We start from the raw sequence: 21,714 nt of genomic DNA on the forward strand, positions 1-21,714 counted from the left end.
GTTCCTCAGACTAGCTCAAAAGATCTCAACTACTTTCTTCAAAATGAGAAATTCTTGTTTTAAATAATGTGCTTAGGTGCTCAGGTACCTCTAAACAGAAGTGTATTTTTTAGGATTCACCCTGAAGTATTTTTGTATCATTGAAATACATTTTTTGTATTAGAACAGAATTTATTATTTAATAATTATTAACCCTCTTGATGTCTGTAACTATCATTTTAAAGCACGTACTCTACATGCTGGGTTTAGGTGTCACAGTCACAACTGTGCCTACCATATCCCCATATGAATTCAAAATAGTTCAGTATTTGGAAGTTTTAATCTCTAGATTAATCAACAATGTACTGTGGATGTTGCGTAAACATTAGCTTTTTCACTTGTGGTAAGACAGTAGTTTTTCATTTTTCACAAATAATTTTGATTCTAATACAGGACCTAATTATGTATTTAGGTTGGAAAGTTGTCTGCTTTAAACAACACAGAATTATACTGAATTCGCGGCAAGTCTGGAGCCTCCCGGGAATCAATGGGCACAAGGCATGAATACCCCCCTGGACAAGATGCAGGGTATATTAAACTGATAAATTATTCAATTCAACTAATTCTAATTCACCCCCCACCTCCCAGTCTGGTACATTAACCACATCTAATAAGTTGCAATGTTTGCACTCATATCACTTTCAGCTGAGATGTGATCTATCATTGTGTGACTAACTGCAGGGCACTGTCCAGCAGCTTATTGTACAGACTGAATCACTGCAGCTGCTCCTACCAAGGCTGACGAGGACCCTCTGTAGAGCCTGGTATGAGGAGGTCTGGAGGTCGAACAGGGACAGCTTGTAGTCGGTGCTGTGCTGAGCCTCGTGCCGAATGGTCTCAAACAAGGCAGAGGCACGGTACAACTGAAAGAGGAGAGGGAAAAGGAAGATCAGTTACCAAGTGCACTGTACAAGACTATTCAACTGGCAAATCAAGTCAGTATTCAAGTTCTCAGACCTCGAACAAGGGTTTTTTCTCCCTGCAGTTCCCCACAATTAACAGCAGGTGGCAGCAGACTTCTATGTCTGGAAACAATTCCCACCTCTAAATGGGTTCTCTGCAGCAAGGGAATATCCTTCCCCCCTGTCTCTTGGTCTCCTTTCATCAGAGATAAGATAGGAGACATAATACGCCTCTGTCTCACAAGAGCTCCTGAGGCACAAAACAGGAGCTGAATGTCAATTCAGGCAGTAATGTGAACTCGTTAATGAGGGCTTTAAAAAGGGAGTAAGGTGAGAGAGTCGTGTTTGCATAACCGAAAAGAGGGGGGGGGGGGTGCATCTCAGATCAAATGAAGCTGGAGACACAGCCTCGAAGCTTTCTTCGCACTAGTCTGGTTCTCATTTAGCTCTATGAATAAAGAAGGTTTGTATGGCTTGAATGGCGTGCTTCTCCTCGCTAACAGTCCCCTCCCTTCAGTGGGACAGACAGAGAGATGGAGCCACAGTTGTCTGTCTGCCAGAGTCTCTCTCTCACACACACACACACACACACACACACACACACACACACACACACACACACACATATACACACACAACCCTTCTCATTGTCAGGCCCCAACCCTGTAAAGATTTACTCATTAGGAATCTTCCGTTTTGAGTGGTGTGTCTAAACCCACTTGTGTATCAGTTGTGTGTTCTGACTTGCGTGTGTGTGTCTGTGTGTGCATTGACGTGTGCTCCGGTTTATGCGCAAGGGGGTGTACATGCGTGCGCCTGTGTGTGTGCTGCTGGCTAGTGGGGCTGCGGCAGTGGAATGCAGTGTTCCTTTCGTCAGCATCCGCCAAGGCCAGCCTGCAATCAATTAAGAGTGGAATGCATTGGCAGCACACAAACGCACATACATATACACACACAAACACACACACATACACACACACACACACACACACGGCCTACAATCTGCAACAGACCACTCCAGCGTCATCTATCCATCTCAAAACACACACACAGACACACACACACACACACACACACACACACACACTCTTATACTGAGTCATGTGGGAGGAGGGGCAGGGACAGCGATACTTGCAGCATTACTCATGGACACACACTCACGCAAACACACACACATACATACATACACAGACACTCACTGCACAGACTTTCATTTTCATTTCCCACTCATTCAGAATGACCACACACACACACAGACACACTTGCACACCCATATCATATAAAGACCCCGTTTTCAACAGCTGTGCAGGGCAAACTGGCCAAGAACTTTTATAATAAAGGGGAATGGCTTCAAATTTTCAACATGTACACTGTTAAAAGTACGTGTTTCTTAAATATTGTAGGTTCTTCCATTTGAAACTGTGGAAGAAAAGTTTTTTTGGAAAAAAAGGTTCCATAGAAGAACCTTGAGGAACATGTACCTTTAACAGCGTATTCAACTTGGTCTGTTTTAATTTATACAAAACATTTAGTCTTGATAATGGTGTAAACATATAGTGTAAAATACAGAAATACTGACACATGGCTATCTTCTTATCTGTCCATCCATCCACCTACGCTACAAATCTAACTTTGCTTGACGTCTTAACAATGTTGATATTTGGTTAAAAAGTGAAGGGTGTATAAAAAGTGTTGGGCGACGGTCCCTGACCTGTTGTCAAAAGCAATCGTGATACAGAAGATATCAGAAAACTAGTTTGGGTTTGTACACGACGTTTTCATCAGATTATTGTCATTGCTATATCAGGGCTATATGTGCTCCGAAAACAACGTCTAACTCTGATCTAAATTTGGACCAAATCATTGACTAAACATGTGCCTTTTGATCTAAATATGATGAAAAAAACAATATCAATATGACGTACAGTGCTGGGTGGAAAACCTCCTCAAAACCATCATGAAACAATGATATCAAGCAGTGTTTTCAGTAACCATTTAGCTAAAGTCTGGTTCCACCACTACTGGGTACAATTCTGACTCAAAGTTTCTCTAGAACAGGGCATTTGTGGCTCTGCAATTAAAACACAGACCTATTGATGACAGGGTTGTGGGTTTGATAACCGGGTTCGCTAAGCTGCCTTTGTTGGGTCCTTGAACAAGGCCCTTAACCCTCTCTGCTCCCAGCGCACTGCAGCAAAGGCTGCCCACTGCTCCGGGCACTGAGTGTATGTGCGCTCACTAGTGTGTATGTGATTACTACACCGATGGCAGAGACCAAATGGCAACATAAGAATGTTTATTTCCTTTTCTAATAAAGTTAGTATTTTAGAGAAGGGGGCCAGTCAGGACAGCACTAATCTTAACCACAAACTATCAGCAGTATCTGGATGTCTCTATAGGGCCTGCCGTATGCTGTGCCTCTTTGATTGACAGCTACTTTCACAGATTTCCGAGAACAACAGACTGAAGACTCCGCCTCAACTCTCTCCCTCAGCTACAACACGTCCCTCCCCTCCGGCATGACCGTCTAATTGACAAGGCTGGCTGCATGATGATATAGAGACATTATCATCTTATCTAGCGCTGTTCCCTGAAGACACGTGGTACATAAGTAATCTCAAAGATAGCCACTGTCTACACGAGCGAATTGTGGAAGAAGAAACATGTTATCGTAGCCAGAATGCAAAATTCACAGTGCTGCCTGTAAGCAGGAAGTCCAATCTTCAGCCTTTTTCCCGAAGGAGCTCTATCTCATAGCGCTAGGCACGAGTAGACGACTGCAGAGCCAGCACTCTGAAATCAGCTCCTCCATCTGGCTTCACAGAAAGTCGAAACCAAAGCGGCCCGAAAACGCCAGAGGCCTGAATGCAATCTCAAAAGCTATGGCACTCGTACGACCCTCTAATACTCATGGTGAAGTACCAAGAAACAATTCTAAAAAAAAAGTATGCTGCGTGTCCAAACTCTGGATTCTTGTTTTTACAGTAGTGTAAAACCAAAGTGGCTACAGATGATAAGAATATGCAAACTTCTTAGCTTCAAATGCTTACTAGTAATCTTTGGCTACCTGTAGGCTATACAAGCAGAACACCTACCAACTAATTTCCAACATATATAATTTAATACTTGTATGGTACCAAATTATTTATCAAAAAAGAGTGTCATTCAATACTGAGCTTCAGGCAGAACCAGTAAAGGCTGCTGTTTGCTTGTCTAAACACATTTTATTAATGTCAGCAATTCTTTACAGTAAACATACCTATTTCCAGCACCTCACAGTTATTGTTGGTTTAAGCCATGCCCGCTTTGTGACCGTACATACAAAGAAGGTGCCAAAAACAGTATAGCACAATACTAAATCAGTGCATAAAAAAAGAATAACATACCAAAATGTATGGATACACTGATATCAGTTTTTCCTTTTCAATACCAACATCTGAGCCAAAGGTATCTGCCTGCTACCAATACAGATATCATTTGGTAAAGGTAGGTTGGGTAAAGTAACCAACTATCCGGCCAATAGAGGTGTAACAGTACAAAACCTCTCTAAAATGGCGTCTCTGTATCTATGTATAAAAGTCCTCAGAATCAGTGACTGGCTTTAAACCTGTTTAAACTCAAGAAGTGGCTGTTTTTTGCTCGAGCAAACTTTCATGAAAGATGTCTTGATCCATTTGGTTTGTACTTTATGCTGCAGTTGTTTTCCAGGCATTTTCAGGTCAGTCACTCCTCAAAGCACTGGCATTACAGCAGTTCTGCAGCAGGCCTTTATGCTGCTGCTTGTCTCAGGTATGAAACAGTCCAACACAGCAGACATGCTGCTTGCGTCAGAAAAGGTTTCATCAGTATTCTCTATTGTCAACACTGGTACTGCTTTCACATCTACCTTGTTTGGTCAAAATTTGGTCCCACTAAAAGCTGTGGTTTTGGGCCAAACTGAACCACGATTCGGTTCATTTGCAGAGTGAAAAAATTTTTTCTAGGATGGTTTGGACTATCATAACCCATCAAAAGAAAGCAAAACTAACTGGATCAAATGTACTGCCAGTGCCAGTACAGGTAGTAAAACACAACCTGAAAGCATGGCTTAGCGTCTAGTTTTTGATGCCTTCTTTTGCACTGTATAAGTTATTCTTATTGCCATGTAGGCAACAAAAAAGTTTATATGAATAGTGATTCCATACTTGTTAATGGTAGTGTGTGTGTGTGTGTGTGAGAGAGAGAGAGGAGGATCAGCCCGAGTAGGTTCTCAGTACACAAAGGGAAGCATGAGCGCAGGCGATGTTTGCACTGCGTCTGTTCTGACAGCACTAAATCAATTAGGGACTAAAACGGAGCGAAAGGGTGTGGAACAGCTTGCATTCCTGCTCATCAAACTCCGGCTCTTTGTGCGTCTCTCAGAATGATGGCCTGCTGGAGATGACAATCCCACAAAGACTCAAAACAGACACGCGCACACACACACACAAAACCAACCCACCTACAGGCCAATCATTAGACCAGCCTGGGAAATCTAGTTTTGTCTGAGTGTCGTTATGGCAACTTAGCTGAATCAGTTACCACAGAAGCAGCAAAGTGAATGGGTGTATGTATGTGTGTATATGTGTGTGCGTATGTCTGTGAGAGAGTGAATGTGTGTACCTGGTGCTGGGCCTCCTCCAGGTTGCCGCTGGCCCACAATGAGAGCCCCAGACGGTGGCGGATTTTGGCCTCATCCTCGCGCCGGCCCAGCTGCTCCGCCAGACGCAGGCCTGAGAGAGACACAGACAGACAGTCAGGCAGACAGCACTTAAACAGTTTACTATTTTGTGCCACCTCACAGATCTGCTTTGTACTTAGGGGGAAATATATGTGTGATCATGTTAAATATACAGTACACACATACCACAGTACTACTGAAGACTACAGACCACAGATTGAAGCAATTGGTAGCAAGCCTGTAAGATATACCCGCATATTTGCCATGTTTCAGACAGCCACAGATTTAGCACAGTTTTGACACCAAGCTTGTGGGTCAAAGAGCCCAACTTCTTGAGCGATAAAGCCTGCTAGACTCTGGTGATTATAGAGGCAGCCTAGCTACACAGTTTTGCCTCATATTGAGCTGTAAGCTCGAGCTTCAGGTGACAGGTCTAGTTTTAAAGGGGGTACTGAAAAAAAAATGTGCCTAATTAAATGGTAAATATGTAAACAATATATTTTAGCATGGTCTTATGTGAAATGCTACATAGTAGATTAGCATAGCACACAATATTGTAATAACTTAATAATCCCAGAATTATCAATTTTGTGCACTCATTCAAAAATGTAATCAAATCCAGTAATGTACTTAAGTATTATATTAACAATCAAGACCATGTATTACATTATTAGGCAATTTATGCCATAAGGTTTTATAATTTTTTTGATCAAATGCACAATTTTTAAACATTTGTGTGTTTTTACAGGGAAATTATTGCAATATTAAATTATATTCTCATTCACTGAAGAAAGAATTTGAAAAAGTAATAGCCCAGCTAAGCTAAGAACTGTGACCTGGACTTCAGTTTTTCGTCGGTTTAGCTTTAATTCTGCCACATTGCAGAGATTTCAGGCAGAAACTGCATGTTAAGCTCAGTGGGCATCAAGTCAGGACTTATGTTAGCTTTACTCCAGTTGTCTTCCAGTTTTCACTCATTTGTCCACTGTACCTTACAAACAGGTCTGATGTGTACTAGATGTTATATCACATTAAATATCACACTCACTAGTCATTAGTCATTCTTCCATGCCAGGGAAACACCTGCTTAACTGCCAAAAGGAATGAACGTGAATGAAGAGTAATGTCCCATTTTCTAACAACCACAAGGTCACTGAGTGTACCCAACAAGTACACTATATGGACAAAGGTATTGGGACACCTGCTCATACATTATTTCCTCTAAAATCAGGAAAATAGTTTATCCTGCTTTTGTTGGAGTAACTGCCTCTATTGTCCAAGGAAGGCTTTCTACTGGATTTGGAGCATTGCTGTGAGAAACATAATGAAAACACAATTCCACTGCTCCACAGCTTAATGCTGGGGGGCTTTATACTCCTCTAGCCCATGCCTGGCATTAGACTGAATGCCAATACATTCATGTTTATCTGCTGCAGAGAATCCTATAAAATTGACAATACTTCTTTACGGGGCTGGGCAAGCTGTGTGTGTGTGTGCATTTGCACATCTGTGTCAGCTATGGGAGCAACTTAAAATAGCTAAATGCATTCAATAAAAGGGGTGTCTACAAAGATTCAGACACATTGTGTATATGTAACCCAGGTTGGGAACCACAGGAATAGACCAAACAATCCTGCTCGGCTTCCTCCTTTGGGTGCCTTTGTTACAGGCAGTGTTTCAGAGACACGGGAGACGAGATGGTAGCTTGTAGCAACCTGGCTACATTCCCTTTTTCATTCCCCATCCACTCTTTATGGTTAAGAGCACACCAACATTTCCTCATATTGACGCAAACAGAGATCTTCTGCATGCGGTCTAAGGCACACACCCAAATATATCAGCATCCAGATCCGAACACAACTACAGCAACAGGCAGCCAAGACAGTTCTAATTCTGAAGGGTGCAAACGTCACACAGAAAGAGTAGGCAGCCGTTCTTACAGTAAGTCAGTTCTCACACTCCTCAAAGGGAAGTGCACCTCCATGTGCTATACAGTTTTAATCACAGCTGTCTTTCACACTTACACGCATATGTGCACACATACAGTACATACACACACACACACATACACACACGCATGCGCATTCTCACTCCTACACGTGTAGAGGCCATATTCAGCTAATTGGCTGTCAGGCAGAAGAATGCAGGGGTTTTATGGCAGGTTTGAGACACGAGCTGTGTGTGGAGTTAACAGGTATTTTCTGTTTCCTCCACCACACATAGGCCAGTAATAGCCAGGAGCCTGGCTGAAGATGACTACAGAATCATTAAACAGTGTGGACTCTACTTGGGCTGGAGGTTCCTCACTGTCCTCAGTGGCAATGAAAACACTGTGTTTATCAGTCAACACCAATCTGCTGCAATATGACAAACTCGAGATGGCACTACACTGTTTTGCTTTTTCATTTCTGATGTAATCAGCAATGATAAAAGCTTTAGTACTGGTCAATACTAATTTTATTTAAAATGAATTGTATATATATATATATATATATATACACAGCAGGACAGACTATCCATTTCCCCTATGTGTAAATCCACAGTAACAAAGCAACAAAGGCAGACAATTATGTCTCCTGTCTTCAGTCTGTCATGGTGGAATAGTAGGATTAAAGGAAAAATTTGACCAAACATACTAAAACACTAACTAGATAATGACCAGTCCCTATTGCACACGTCATAACATCTTTGACTGGACTATTCTTATAAAGCAGAGTAAAGAAATCTACAGTTTGCTTCATTTATGTTGTGTCTACCAAGTGGGAACATACCAGCCATATTTGGGAGATATTCAAATAGAGAAAGCTGCACAGTTAGCTCTATGTGAAAGACACAATTCCTAGTCAATACAGGGAACAAATGGAATAAACAGCGTATTAGAAGCTGGAGGGAGTAATCTGCCCAGTGCGCTTGGAAAATCCAACAGTAAATAGTATCCGAATCGCAGAGGGCAAACACATCAAAGTTGAAGCACAACTTGATACATGCTCTCTTAAATAAACTCATGACAACATTTAGCCTGCGGCTGGCTATGTGCTTTTTTATGCTGTGCTTATGATAATGAAAGTCTTTTCATTTATCAGTATCAGTGTAACATAAGCCTCAGTAATGGTATGCAGACTGCAGATGCCAACAAAAACCACTAATTAATAGATCAGCAAATGAATCAAATAGATTCCACAATGCCACACTGATATCACTGATGGATTTACTAACCCTAAAGTACCAATCAAAAGTACAGAGCAAACACATCATTTTAACAATGGTCTATTCCAACAACTGAAATGGCATGGTTCACTCCAGATCTACACCAATGAGAAATCCATTCTTAGCTACTAAAGCCATCTTTTTAAAAAATCTGCGCATGAACATGCAATGCCTGAAAGCCTGAAAAAAGCAATGTCAACATATTAACTCATTGCCAAATTGTGATACCCTGTATATAGCTCTGTCCCTTACCTTCCTGCAGATACATGACGGCCTGAGAGTAGTTCTGCAGAGCATGGTGGGTGCGGCCCAGGCTACTGTATGCCTGCGTCTTGGCCACCAGGTCATTGGTCTCAGCGGCAATGCTCAGATGCTGTTCCTGGTACACTACCGCACGCTCAAAATTGCCCAGCGATTCATAGGTAAGGCCCAAGTTGCCGTAAGCTCGACCCTGGCAGCTGGCGCTGCCCATTTCCTCAGCAATCTGCAGGTCACGCTGGTGGAACTGCAACGCTGTGTCGTATTCGCCCATGAGCTGGTAGACGGCACCCAGCCCACAGCTGGCCTGGCCCTCCAGTAGTGGGTCGGCGGTGTCACGGGCGATGGCTAGCTGGCGTTCCAGGCAGGAGATGGCCTGTTCATAGTTGCCCAGTTGGCTGTGCAGGCTGCCCAGCTCTCCGTAGGCCTGTGCCTTCCCACTGCACTCGCCCAGCTCATGAGCCACCACCAGACGCTTCTCGAAGCACACCAATGACTGCTGCAGATTGCCCATGGCCCTGAAGGTTGAGGGAGAACATGACATTAAGAAGCATACCTGGTGACACCACACAGCTGATTCAGTAGCAATTCACTATTAATACACTATTCATTTTATTTTTCAAATGTTTGTCAATCTTCTAATTAATCAATTTGGCTACTGTAAGGTGCACTCAGAGCTGACACAGCTTGTCTAGTCCTTGTAAAGAAGTATTGGCAGTTGAATAGGACTAATGCCAGGCATGGGCTAGAGGGCTATAAAGCCCCCAGCATTGAGCTGTTGGGAAATGACGATGCTCCTTCCAGCACTGTTGGGATGAGGTGGGGAATAGTAGAGACTGTTACAAAAAAAAAAGCATAATAAACTCTTTCTTTAAGAAACAATGAATGAGCAGGTGTCCCAATACTTTTGTCCATGTCCAAGTTTCAGTCATGTGGAGAGTCTTATAGCCTATGCGAGAAAAACTATGCGAGAACTGGTATTTCCTGCTCCCTATAGTCCCCTAGAGTCAGAAAATGTAATTCGTGAAATGAGCCACCCCTCAAGAAGGACATGCGTACATGCATTTCTGGACAAGCTGCGAGAACAGAACTGTCACTGAAGGTGAAAAGCATGTGGACTAAGGCACTAGAGTAGTATTGCAGGATTTTACACAAACATGACACAAACATGATAGCTGTGATAGAGACGCTATTCTACATACTACAGTCAGTAGAGCATCAAAATTATTTTCAAGCTTTACTTGAAGGTAAAAATGCTACATAATGTTGCGTTAAATACGCACACGTACCCGCTCAAGGTTAATAAATATTGGCCAACATACTGGCCAGGCACTGAAAGGGTTGGTTTTTTGTTGGAAGACTTGGGTCCACCTGAATTCTGTTCTAAATGCAATATGATGCGTCCATATGTCTGTGCAACAAATATCCACAGGTTTAATAGAGTGTATATATCAAGTGGGCTAAGAAAACAAAGGAACCAAAGAATAGTTCTTAAAATATAGCAGCAATATTGCTCCACTTTCTCCGAACTGAGATGGAATCTCCGGGGATCTCAGAGAACACATATCTAATGTGAGCCATTTGAAAAAATAAAAGGTGGTGGGACACATGATACACTACCCATAGCCCAGTTTGAAATGAGATATCACTACATAATCTTAAGTCCTGTGGGAGAAGGGTATCGTAGCAGGTCTAAGTGGAGAACAGTTTCTGTGAGGAATTATCTATGAAGACCTGCCTGTATTCACGCAAGGAGGCTGCCAAGAAGCATTTGGTACTTAAGAAGCCATGTATCATCTCGCCTTGTGGCGCAGTCATTAGAAATTACGCTGCTATTAGTTCTGTCATATGTAAATGAAACAAACAGTCTGTAATGTCGAGCCTTAATGAGCCTCTTGTTGGTTGCTTCTCCAGCATCAGGGGGAGCAAGCATTTTTATTTTCCTATGGGGGGTGGGGGTGGGAGTGGAGGAGGGGGTGCACTGGGCTTAATGCCCCCTTTGACAATGCAATTTACCTTCCTGCTGGACTGCAGCAGTATGACGGAGGATTTAGAGGATGTCTGATGGATGATAGCATGGATGAGATTGGTATACTGTAGGCCCAGTGGGGGCTCCTCCACCCCCCAAACCTCCTAAACCTCCCAACTGGTAGCATCTTTCCTGACAGTCAATGCACTAGCCCATTCATCAAATCCTGATGCCAATACACTTACACAGGAGCGCAGAGGGAGTAAGCAGAATGGACAGAGGGCTGTGGGACGTTGTCAGAGCATTTAAGCAGCTGAGTGGATGTTAATTAAAGCCGATGGGTGGTGTGTGCGACGTCGAAGCTGCTGGAACAGCACAGAGGATACGCATGGCTGTACGTGGACTGGCGGCTTCGTCAATCAGACTTGCTCTAGCGGTTACAAATTCCACGTTGCTATTAAATTCACGGACATGATTCAAGTAGCAAGACTGTATAAGCACTGTATGTATGGGTTTGTGTTTACTGGGATGTCGTGTTTGTATACGGTCAGGTCATGAACCCATTAGTGTCCTGCCCTTGAAATTGTGCGGTTATTTTTGGTAGTGCATTTGTTTTAGAACCAGTGCAGTATGTGCTTCACTGGTTTAAACCTGCTCTATTCACTTTGGTTCAAGAAAGACATTATAAAGACATAGCTTGTTGCTTTGCTATGTGACTCCACATCATAAATATGCTAAAATATGCTAAATCAATCCTGGTATTAGATACTTAATCCTTGTAGATTAGTACTGAAATCAATCTAATATTCTCTGAATGAATGTAACACTCCAATAGGAAGCACAGAGTCTGACATATTGACTGATCTGATTGCCCTCTAAGGGACAGTTTGCGTCTTGACCACATCATTCCAATTAAATGGTAGCATGTCTTATATAGGCGCATGGCTTATGTAAAAAATGGGTCATTTTACCTGTGTCCATTACCCAGTCCCCTATAGGCTTTCTCCTGATCCTGCATGTGGTTTAGGCTCTGTGCCACCGATAGGTACTGGTCGTAGTACTTGATGGCCTCCTCATAGTCGCCTAGTGAGTCATAGCAGTCTCCCAGGTTGCCGTACGCACGGCCACGGTCCAGCACCGCCTCATTGCCACTGAGCTGCTGCAGCATAGCCAGCTGCTGCTCAAAGTAGCCAATGGCGTCCTCCATCACACCCATGTTCATCTTGGTGATGCCCATGTTCCCGTAGACCTGGGCTTCCACACTGGGGTCCTTCAGCCGCTGGCCCAGCTCCAGCTGTTCCTCATAGCACTTGAAGGCCATGCTGTACTTGCCCAGGGACATGTAAACAGCCGCAAGGTGCCCATGGGCCTGGCACTCGCCTTGGCTGTCCCCAAGCTCCTGGTAGACTTCCAGTTCTTGCGTATGGTATCCAAGAGCCTTATCGTATTTCTGCAGCATCCTGTATGCAGCACCTAAAGCAGCGTAAGCATTGGCCTCCATCTTACGTTCCTTGACTTGGTGAGCCAACGCCAGCTGTTGCTCGTAAAACTTGACCGCACCAGGCACATCCTTCTTGCAGAGGAAGATGTCACCTAGGTTTCCCAGAGCGCGGAACCTGGCTTGTGAGTTGTTTAGTGACTGCGCCAAAGACAAAAGGTACTTCTGGCACTCTTCAGCCTTGTTATAGTCACCCAGGGCTTTGAAGGCCAAGCCTAGGTTGCAGTAGGCTTTGGCTTGACTCAACTTATCATGTAGATCTTTGGCCAGAGCCAGGTCCTGCTCATAGTACTTAACTGCTTCCTGGAAACTGCCTAGGCAATAATGCGCATAGCCCAGGTTATGACAAATCTTGCCCTCGCTCTCCATGTCCTGCAGGTCAGGCGAGAGCCGCAAGTACTGCTCGTAGTAGGGCACAGCTTGAGGAAACTCTCCCCGTGAGCAATGGAAGTTTCCCAGGTTTCCCAGGGCCCGGGCCTCGCTCTGGATGTCACGTAGCTCACGGGCAATGTTCAGGTGGTTCTGGTAGTGCTGTAGGGCTCGGTCATGCGCCCCCAGGGCCTGGTATGCCACGGCTAGATTGCCATGGGTGGAGGCCTGTGAGGCACGATCGTTGACCTCCATGGAGATTTGCAACTCCTGCCGATGGTAGCGCACGGCCTGGTCGAAGGCACCGAGGGCATTGTAAGCGTTGCCCATGTTGCCGTAGGCCCTGCCCTGGGCAGCGTAGTCATTCAGCTCCTGGGCTATGGAGAGGTGAGCTTTGTGCAGTTTCAAAGCAGTCTCATAATCTCCTTTCATCTGGTGGATGATTCCTGTGAAGAAAAATTAAAAACATTCTGAATTCTGAAGGAAGAAGTCTTGAAATATTTCCCTTCCTAAAAAAACGATCAGCATTAATGAATTAATTTCTAAGCAGTCAGAATTAGTACTGACACTGTGTTTGATTCTCACCATGAAGAAAATCAAAGTAATGGGGTTGATGTAAAGAGGCTCAACAACAGTTGCACATTTTTAAAACAGTCTCTATACAGGAAATTAGCATGGGCAAACATGACACAACACCCAAAGGGAAGAAATATGAGCAAGGCTCAAGATGTAGCAGTGTTCAAAAGCCTGAAAACAAGATTCGAGCATAGAGTGTTTAATAATTGAAGAGTGAGTTTGTAAAATATCTTGGAATAATGAAAAAAAAATCCAGCTCTGCCTTCCTCAGTCTCTGTGCCTTTCAAGCCAAAGCTCTTCTTACCCGGAGGACGGCAGAACTTGAAATGAAAAAGTCCAAAACATCCAGCTCTTGTCCGTCCTGGGAGAACTCTTGGCAACTTCTGGGGTTCCCTACTGTTGTCTCTGCAGTTTCCATAAAATAATCATTACCATCATAGGACTAAAGTCCCACCCCTCTGCTCCCAGTTCATGGTGGGATCTGGGAGATATGGTAGTGAAGTAAAGGGGTGGGGGTGTGCTAGAGGGAGGCTAATGAATACTTAAGATGGAAAATAAGTTGAGGGCAAGAGTGGTGGGAGACATTAATCTTGCATCCATATGATTTGGCTTCCACATCGCAGCACGCGCTAATCGGTTCCTTTCCTCCGCAAACCAGACTGTAGTCTGCTAAGTGCCGCGGATAAGGGAAAGTGCTGGGATGAGCGGAAAACAGGACGTGTGAGTGGGACCAGTAGTGGGCAACCGGTGGCGACGCTCGCGTAATTGGTAAAGAAGCCGGGCTGACCAGAAATGAGCTCTGGAACTGGGGGTGCTGAGGGAAATACAGACGGGAATATGTGCGCATGTGACATGAAAGGGTTCTTATGGGGGCAGAGAAGCCATTGTTGACAGAGTGGTTTGGCACTGTGGGGGCACACCAGTGGACCGGGTAAACCACGGGACAGGGTGTGTGTGCGTGTTCAAGTCTATGTGCACTCGTGTGAGTGTGTTTGAACAGGAGGTGGAAGAGGCCGTCAGCCTGAGACAAGGGATGCCCATCTGCTCACTGTCAATCAGAGCATGCCAAGGCAAGATTAGCAGCATGTGGAAAATCCAATTAGGGCTAGTGCCAGCTTAGAACCCATACACCAAGGGCCCATTAGAGCTACTCTCCATTCTCAAATGTTTTCTTTTAAATGGCCCCAATCTTCTGTGACTAATTATCAATACTTAACCCTGTGATTCCTCATTTATCAGCATACAGCAACTGAAAGATGAAGCTCGTGTTAGATGCTTGTTTGAGAAGGATTCCCATGGCGCTCTGCAGAGTGAAACACACCAGACGCTCATAATTGTGCTTCTGTGATAAAAGCTCAGAAGAGTGAAGCCCACATTCCCCCCGAGGATCCGTTTTTACACGGCTGGTCTTGGTTGTATGTTAACAAATGCTATGTCCACAGCATGTCTCGTAAGGTACAGTGAATACTGCCAAATCACAAATTACCTTAACTGTAGCTTGGTAGAAACCAAGACCTCCATTGTTCCACTGCCAATCATGTGGTATTCAGTAAGTTTAATCCAGTCAGTTTTCTTAACTTGCATTGCTTTTTCAATCTGAATTGGGACATACACGATATGTCCAAATGTTTGTGGTCACTAATTCTACTGAATGTATACAGCTACATTAAGTCGCACTCATTGCTGACACAGATGTGCAAATGCGCACAAACAGCGACAACTAGGCCCTGTAGAGAAGTACTGGTGATAGAAGAGGACTCTCTGGAGCAGATAAACATGGCCCTATTGACACTATGCATTATGTGTAAAAAAGTCCCACAAAGATTATGCTGTGGAGCAGTGGAACGGTATTGTCTGGAATGACAGAGCTCCATCCATTCAATACTTTTGGGATGAGCTGGGGAGTTGGGTATGAGGTGGGGTGGTGATCATCAAGCATTCTGACCTCAGTAACACTTAGGGATGAGAAAGTAATCAAAAATTAATCGATCACAACCTCTAATTGATGCCAACTGCATGTGTTTATGTACTGCCTTAAAAACATACCATCATGTGATAACATTTTTGCAGTGTAAGCACTACTCATCTGCTGATGCATTCCACATCCGCATTTTAAGAACACAAAGGTATGCTATATGATTTGTATTTTTCTATATTCAATACCATTGGTTCCTAGCAGATAAATATCACACCATAGCTCCTTTAGTAGGAGGGTGACGTCTGGAAAGCAGAGTGTCTCTTTTCTGTGGGTCAGGTAAGAGGATTACAGGGCCACCTGTGGACGTTGCAGGAATCCCTAGGATGAAATCCCCTGAGGCCAGCATCTGGAGACTGGTGGGTGCAGACTGCAGAGCTCACCAGAGGTCAGCAAGAAGGTCAAAGTTGTCAGAACAAGGTGGTATATTTGGCATGTGGAGAATATAAATGCAAAGCAGTTATTTTTGGCTGAAGCAGCAGCAGTGAGGCTTAGAGAAGCTCTTGACTTCTTTTTTCGAAATGTCGGCATCTTAGCTTTGATGCTCCGCTATGTCGACCAGGCGTAGGGCAGTCCTTCAAACAAACATTAAAAATACCTCTCTCCCCAGGCACAAGTGCCGCCTGATATCACGCGAAATATAGTAATTTAAGCTTGTGGCCCGCTTCCCCCATCCCGGATGACTATAACTCCTTTCATTTCCAAAGCAAATGTCCTACTTGAACTCATTACATAGCTGTCGTATTTGAAGTATTATCCCTCTATAAAAACCGCCATGTTCTGAATTAATTAGCTTGAGAGTTGACTCCTCATCAAAGCTTTAGAGCTCCCCCGACGTGGATTTGACAACTTTATGAAAATAGATCAAACCAATACTCATTAGATTTTCGACGTGTTACACAGCACCTTTAATAATGGAACACATTTACATTATTAACTCGAATGCAGCGCCTGTGTGTTTCTTGGAATCGTGACGCAAAACATTCTTTAAACTTATTTTTGGAGAAATGTTTGTTCTAATTCCTCGATTATTCTTTGTGGTCAAAGCCAATTCTTTAAGGCTGTACCCATTTTCCAGGCGCATGAAGCATAGTGATGCTTTGTTTTTGTTTTTTTAACTACCGGCCAAGCAACAGTCTCCCAACATGGTCAGTGAAGAATGGCTAATGCTTGACATCTACAGATAGCAAAAAGAACTGTGATGTAAACAAGGGAATTTTAAGTGATTTGATCTGAAAAGCTCTGTTCTAGAAAATTTTGCCAAGCCACAGTTGTTCAGAACAGTATTGAAAGGAACCAGACATCATCTAAAGAGTTTAATGCTGCTAAAAGCTACCTTTCAGAATGCAGTTACACAAAACGTATACTAATATGTTGCCTCATACCTGATACATTGTTTTATGACAGCTCTGAGATTTTTAAAAATACTTTACGGAGGAATGGCAAAACAGTGGCCAAAGAAAACATACTTCAGGATTTACCACTATTTTACACAGAAACGTTTAAATTTAAATATTTATAATTATGCTGTAGATATTATGACTCCTGGGTCCTATCACCACCACTGTAAAGAAATCAGGAGCCGGTAAGACTTCACATCAGACCATTCTGAATGACTTTGTTTACACTTAAGCGGCTGAATAATACAGGTGGAGAAAATGGTTGCTATGGCAAGTTAGGGGAGATATAAGGATGTCGCATTTCTATTGATTAGATGAAAATATTAAAATGTGTTCAGTTATTGTTTTAGTTAGTTTTGTTTAGTTGTTTTTGGTAGCCTGTGTATATTCAATCAGTTCCTTCATTCAGCCTGAATAATGTTCAGAACACGGGAAAGGCCATAAAATGGATCACCTTCAGACACTCTTCACAGCGAACCACTAACTACCAAACAGAAGCTGATCAAGGTACAAAAAACGAGGGTTAGATGACATCCATCAGAGACCGTGTCACTGTACGAGAGCTGTTTTCCTCCGTTATGACTCCAGCCTTTCTCCAATGCTTCCTTTCTCGGCTCCTGCCATTGAAAAGCTTGACAAGTCAGACATTAAACAAGACGCTATATTCCATCATGTGATTTATGGCACTCCGCAAAGCTTGAGGGGGAAATGAAGACAAACAAATGGCAGACTTGTTTACATTGAAATCCTGGAAATGTCTGGGCTTTGTTTGGCTTCAAGAGGACGGGAAGGTAAATTGCATTTTGACTGACAGCTGTGTCTCTGAGCTAGATAGATAGAGCCTAGCCGAACCGTTTATAGGTCTTGGTACTGGCCCTTACATCTTCAGCACAATAGAACCTGTATACTCTTCAAATCAGGCAAGAAAATACCATCAGTGGTTTTCGTCAATCTCAGCGCACCACAGACAAAGAATGGCATGCTACCGCTCCCATTGTTTAACGCCCATCAAATCCCAGCAAACCTCAGCTTAAAAAGAGTATTATTTTTGTAAACGGTGACCCATTTCAGGAGATGCCAATATTTGTTCTATTTTTTTGGGTGGCTTTGGCCTGGTGCTGCAGTTATACAGTGAAAGCGCGCTGGAGACTACACTGAATCCAAAATCCACAGAAGCAGCCCCTCAAACACTGTTGCCGGATCCAAGTGGAATTCTGCGGCAAGCTCGTCAAAGCATCTGAAAAGTGGTTACAGGACAAAATGCAGCTAATGAGACTAATGTAGTATCAAAGCAGGAATAAGCATGTTCTTCTGCGGCCTGCCTGAGTGGACAGGATGCTACAGCACTCGCCGGATTACAGTGTATACTGGAAGCCAGGTAAACACAAAGTGTTTGTGTGTTCTGTTGCGGAAGAGCCAGCCAAAATAGACTGGATAGAGTGTGAAGCACCGTAATGACTGTGTGCACTGCCTACAGGCTTTCAGTCCTGAGAGCTGAGTCTCCTGTTACAGTCCTCTCAGCAATAATGTCCGGAGATCCAATTCACCACACTCAGGGCTTGAATATCGCCCATCCCACTGAACCCAAAACGCCTCTGAATAAAACATGAGCGGTTATGGAATAGGGAGAGGGTTCTCTTACGTTCCTACCTGAGAGTTACAGAAAGGTGGGAAAAGCTGAGATCCTGCATCACCAGTCTTAAAAGCAGCTAGTGTTACAGCTTTACATTTAAACTAAGGGACTGTGCAAGCAATCGAAGTAAATTCGTTTTTTAGCCATAATGGACAGATGACACATTAGTATTATTCAGGCATAACATTCTGTACACGTGTACAGTGAATACAATGAAATTATATACGCAAGCAATAACAACACCTAGAGGGTTAAATCTCTATTCAAGCAACTCTTGCTGCTCTGTCGATAAATATTTGCTTCTATTTTTTTCCTTCTAAATCCCCCCTTTCACGCTATAATCAATTCATGCATTACTGTTGCCAAGCAGCCAAGTTGTAGGCCCAGCGTGCGATCATTAATTTTATAAGTGCTGCCATTCTTTCCCAGCGTCCTGCTATTGACAATTCTGATCAATAGCGTTTCAAGCCCACAAGCTGGACAGAGGGAGGCCGATCAGTGAGAAAGTGCGGAGACTAGTGGGCTAGCACCCTGTCTCTAGCTCTACACTTGTATCCATAGAGAATTCAAGAATTGGAAGTGTGGCTCATCCCTATAGTCATTTCAGGGTCATTACGGCTGTACGGGGTTGGAATGGTTTGGAGAACAAAGAGCATGAAAAACTCAGACAAAACACAATATTCGTTCAGTTATGAAAGAAAGAGACGGCCGACGTTCAACATACAATGGCTTTCACAATTAATGGGCAAAAAACGAGCAAACAAAAAAGCTGTGAAGAATGTCCTTTTTCAGCTTGATTTTGCACTGCATATTTAAGAGAAATCTAATCTTTTGAAATCCTGAAATTACATGGCATTAAGGACTTCTCAAATAGTAGGAAATATTAGATCAAGATCCTAAATATATTCAGGATCATAGTCTTTTAAAGTATAGTTAGTATGATATAAGTACCATAAATACAGTGATTTATCAGTCTACTCAGGCTTTAGTAGAGCTCAGTAACACTGAGATAAATAACTGATCAGCACAGTGATTTATCAGTTTACTCAGGCTTTAGTAGAGCTCAGCAATACTGAGATAAATAACTGATCAGCACAGTGATTGATCAGTCTACTCAAGCTTTAGTAGAGCTCAGTAACACTGAGATAAATAACTGATCAGCACACTGATTTATCAGTCTACTCAGGCTTTAACAGAGCTCAGTAATACTGAGATAAATAACTGATTAGCACAGTGATTTATCAGTCTACTCAGGCTTTAACAGAGCTCGGTAACACAGATAAATAACTGATCAGCACAGTGATTTATCAGTCTACTCATGCTTTAGTAGAGTTCAGTAACACTGAGATAAATAACTGATCAGCACAGTGATTTATCAGTCTACTCATGCTTTAGTAGAGCTCAGTAACACTGAGATAAATAACTGATCATCACAGTGATTTATCAGTCTACTCAGGCTTTAGTAGAGCTCAGTAACACTGATATAAATAACTGATCAGCACAGTGATTTATCAGTCTACTCAGGCTTTAGTAGAGCTCAGTAACACTGAGATAAATAACTGATCAGCACAGTGATTTATCAGTCTACTCATGCTGTTCTAAATGTGTTTTCCAAATATTTGTATTCCATTACATCTCATATCTGTCTGGTGGCGGCAGCAGCAGCCATTCCCTTCCCCTGGCGTAAACTCTGCCAAAATCCTTTGGGCTGAGTTTAAAAAGCTGAGCCCACAACTTAAGACCAAAGACTCTTAAGATTTCTGGAGAGATTTTACATGGGGGAAGGTTTTCAGATCTCTTGATGTGAGTTTATCCACCTTATCCAGCTATAGATTCAGTGCTGTTTTTCCAGAGGAGATTATGTGCTTTTAACTTGGCTAAAGGAGTGCCAAATGAGAAGCTGTCACTAAAAAGTTGAGATGTTGAGATGAAATGTTTTGTATTTTGTGTGTGTGTTTGTGTGTGTGTTTGTAAGGCTATCATCCTAAGAGCAGAGCTGTGAACAACTCTGCAGTTTAAAAACACATCATCAATCTGATGTGGACTTTTTGTAAGGAAGATTCTTTGGAATATATTGGTGAATGAGGCCCAATGTTGTCACATGTTTTTTTTTTTTTTTTTTTTTTGCTCATTCTTTTAAAAGATGCTATTAATACTGGAGGGCAATGTACATTCAGGACAATTTCACCTTGTCTGCCATATGTAAAAACCATTCACTAAATTATTTAATTCTGATTAAAAAAAAAGAACACAAATACAGAAACATGAACATAAAGTGTGTATTCCAGTTCAGATGTACGCTAGACTTCTTCCTCCCTTTTCCTTTCTCTTTGTGAAAGCACATACACTAAAATATCCAATTGTTAATGGACAAGCCTTCTAATTAATGCATTCAAGTACCACACCCATAGAGTAAAAAAATAATAAAGTAGAAAGCCTTTCCTGGACACTAGAGACAACTACTCCAAGGACAGCAGCATTAACTCTTTTTAATAGCCTTGCTTATGGAAAAAACAACAAATGAGCATAACAACTGACTTGTAGGTGGCGAGTAGGTAGATGTAACTCGCTTTGATTCCTGTAATCTGGTGCACATATTTCTTGTATCGTAACATTTGTCTTTGGAGAGTTGATCTATTCATTTGGTAGAGTGCACGTGCCTCAAATCAAATTGATGGAGCTCGTGTCAGGCTGGGAGAAAGTATTAGTGAGACACTAGAAGTCAAAGTGAAGGATTGGAGGAGCTTGGCAGCACTTGGTTTTGATGGGCTCCATTTGTCCTGCTCTTACATTGCACACACGCACAACGGAAAAAAGGTGGTGCATGTGACACCGGGTAATCTAAGTGCGGAAAGGAAAGTGTGAGTACTGGTTCAGCGTTTATCAAAAGCACACAAGTCCTCTGGGAGACTAGGCTGTTCAGTATTACCAGGTTCAAGTCATTTATACATTTATGTGTGCTTTTGCTTTCCCTTTTTAAAAAACCTTTCCATGAGATGACCTGGGTGTATTTAAAAATATTGATGCACTTGATTATAACAATATTATGTTTTACAATACTATAATACTTGTATAAGTATTGCTTTACATGCAAAGATTGGTGGTATTCATTTTGTGTATGCATATGACACTATGACACTTTTCTTAAAATTATTTGGTTTTCATTTAACCTGCAAATAATTAAGAAAA

General features: G+C 42.7%; 1 protein-coding gene across 4 annotated transcripts in view; it reads right to left on the bottom strand.

Annotated features, from left to right (window-relative positions):
* ttc28 (tetratricopeptide repeat domain 28) overlaps nucleotides 1-21,714 on the bottom strand; it is a 229,645-nt gene that overhangs the window by 25,662 nt on the left and 182,269 nt on the right. For all 4 annotated transcript variants that reach the window (XM_072658503.1, XM_072658502.1, XM_072658504.1 and 1 more), the window contains 4 exons: nucleotides 12,046-13,387; nucleotides 9,100-9,623; nucleotides 5,583-5,692; nucleotides 773-902 (listed from right to left, as the gene is read on the bottom strand). In XM_072658503.1, coding sequence (XP_072514604.1) covers nucleotides 773-902; nucleotides 5,583-5,692; nucleotides 9,100-9,623; nucleotides 12,046-13,387 — 2,106 coding nt within the window. The remainder of the gene's footprint in view (nucleotides 1-772; nucleotides 903-5,582; nucleotides 5,693-9,099; nucleotides 9,624-12,045; nucleotides 13,388-21,714) is intronic.

Source organism: Salminus brasiliensis, chromosome 16 (genome assembly GCF_030463535.1).
Source record: "Salminus brasiliensis chromosome 16, fSalBra1.hap2, whole genome shotgun sequence".
Lineage (NCBI taxonomy): Eukaryota > Metazoa > Chordata > Actinopteri > Characiformes > Bryconidae > Salminus > Salminus brasiliensis.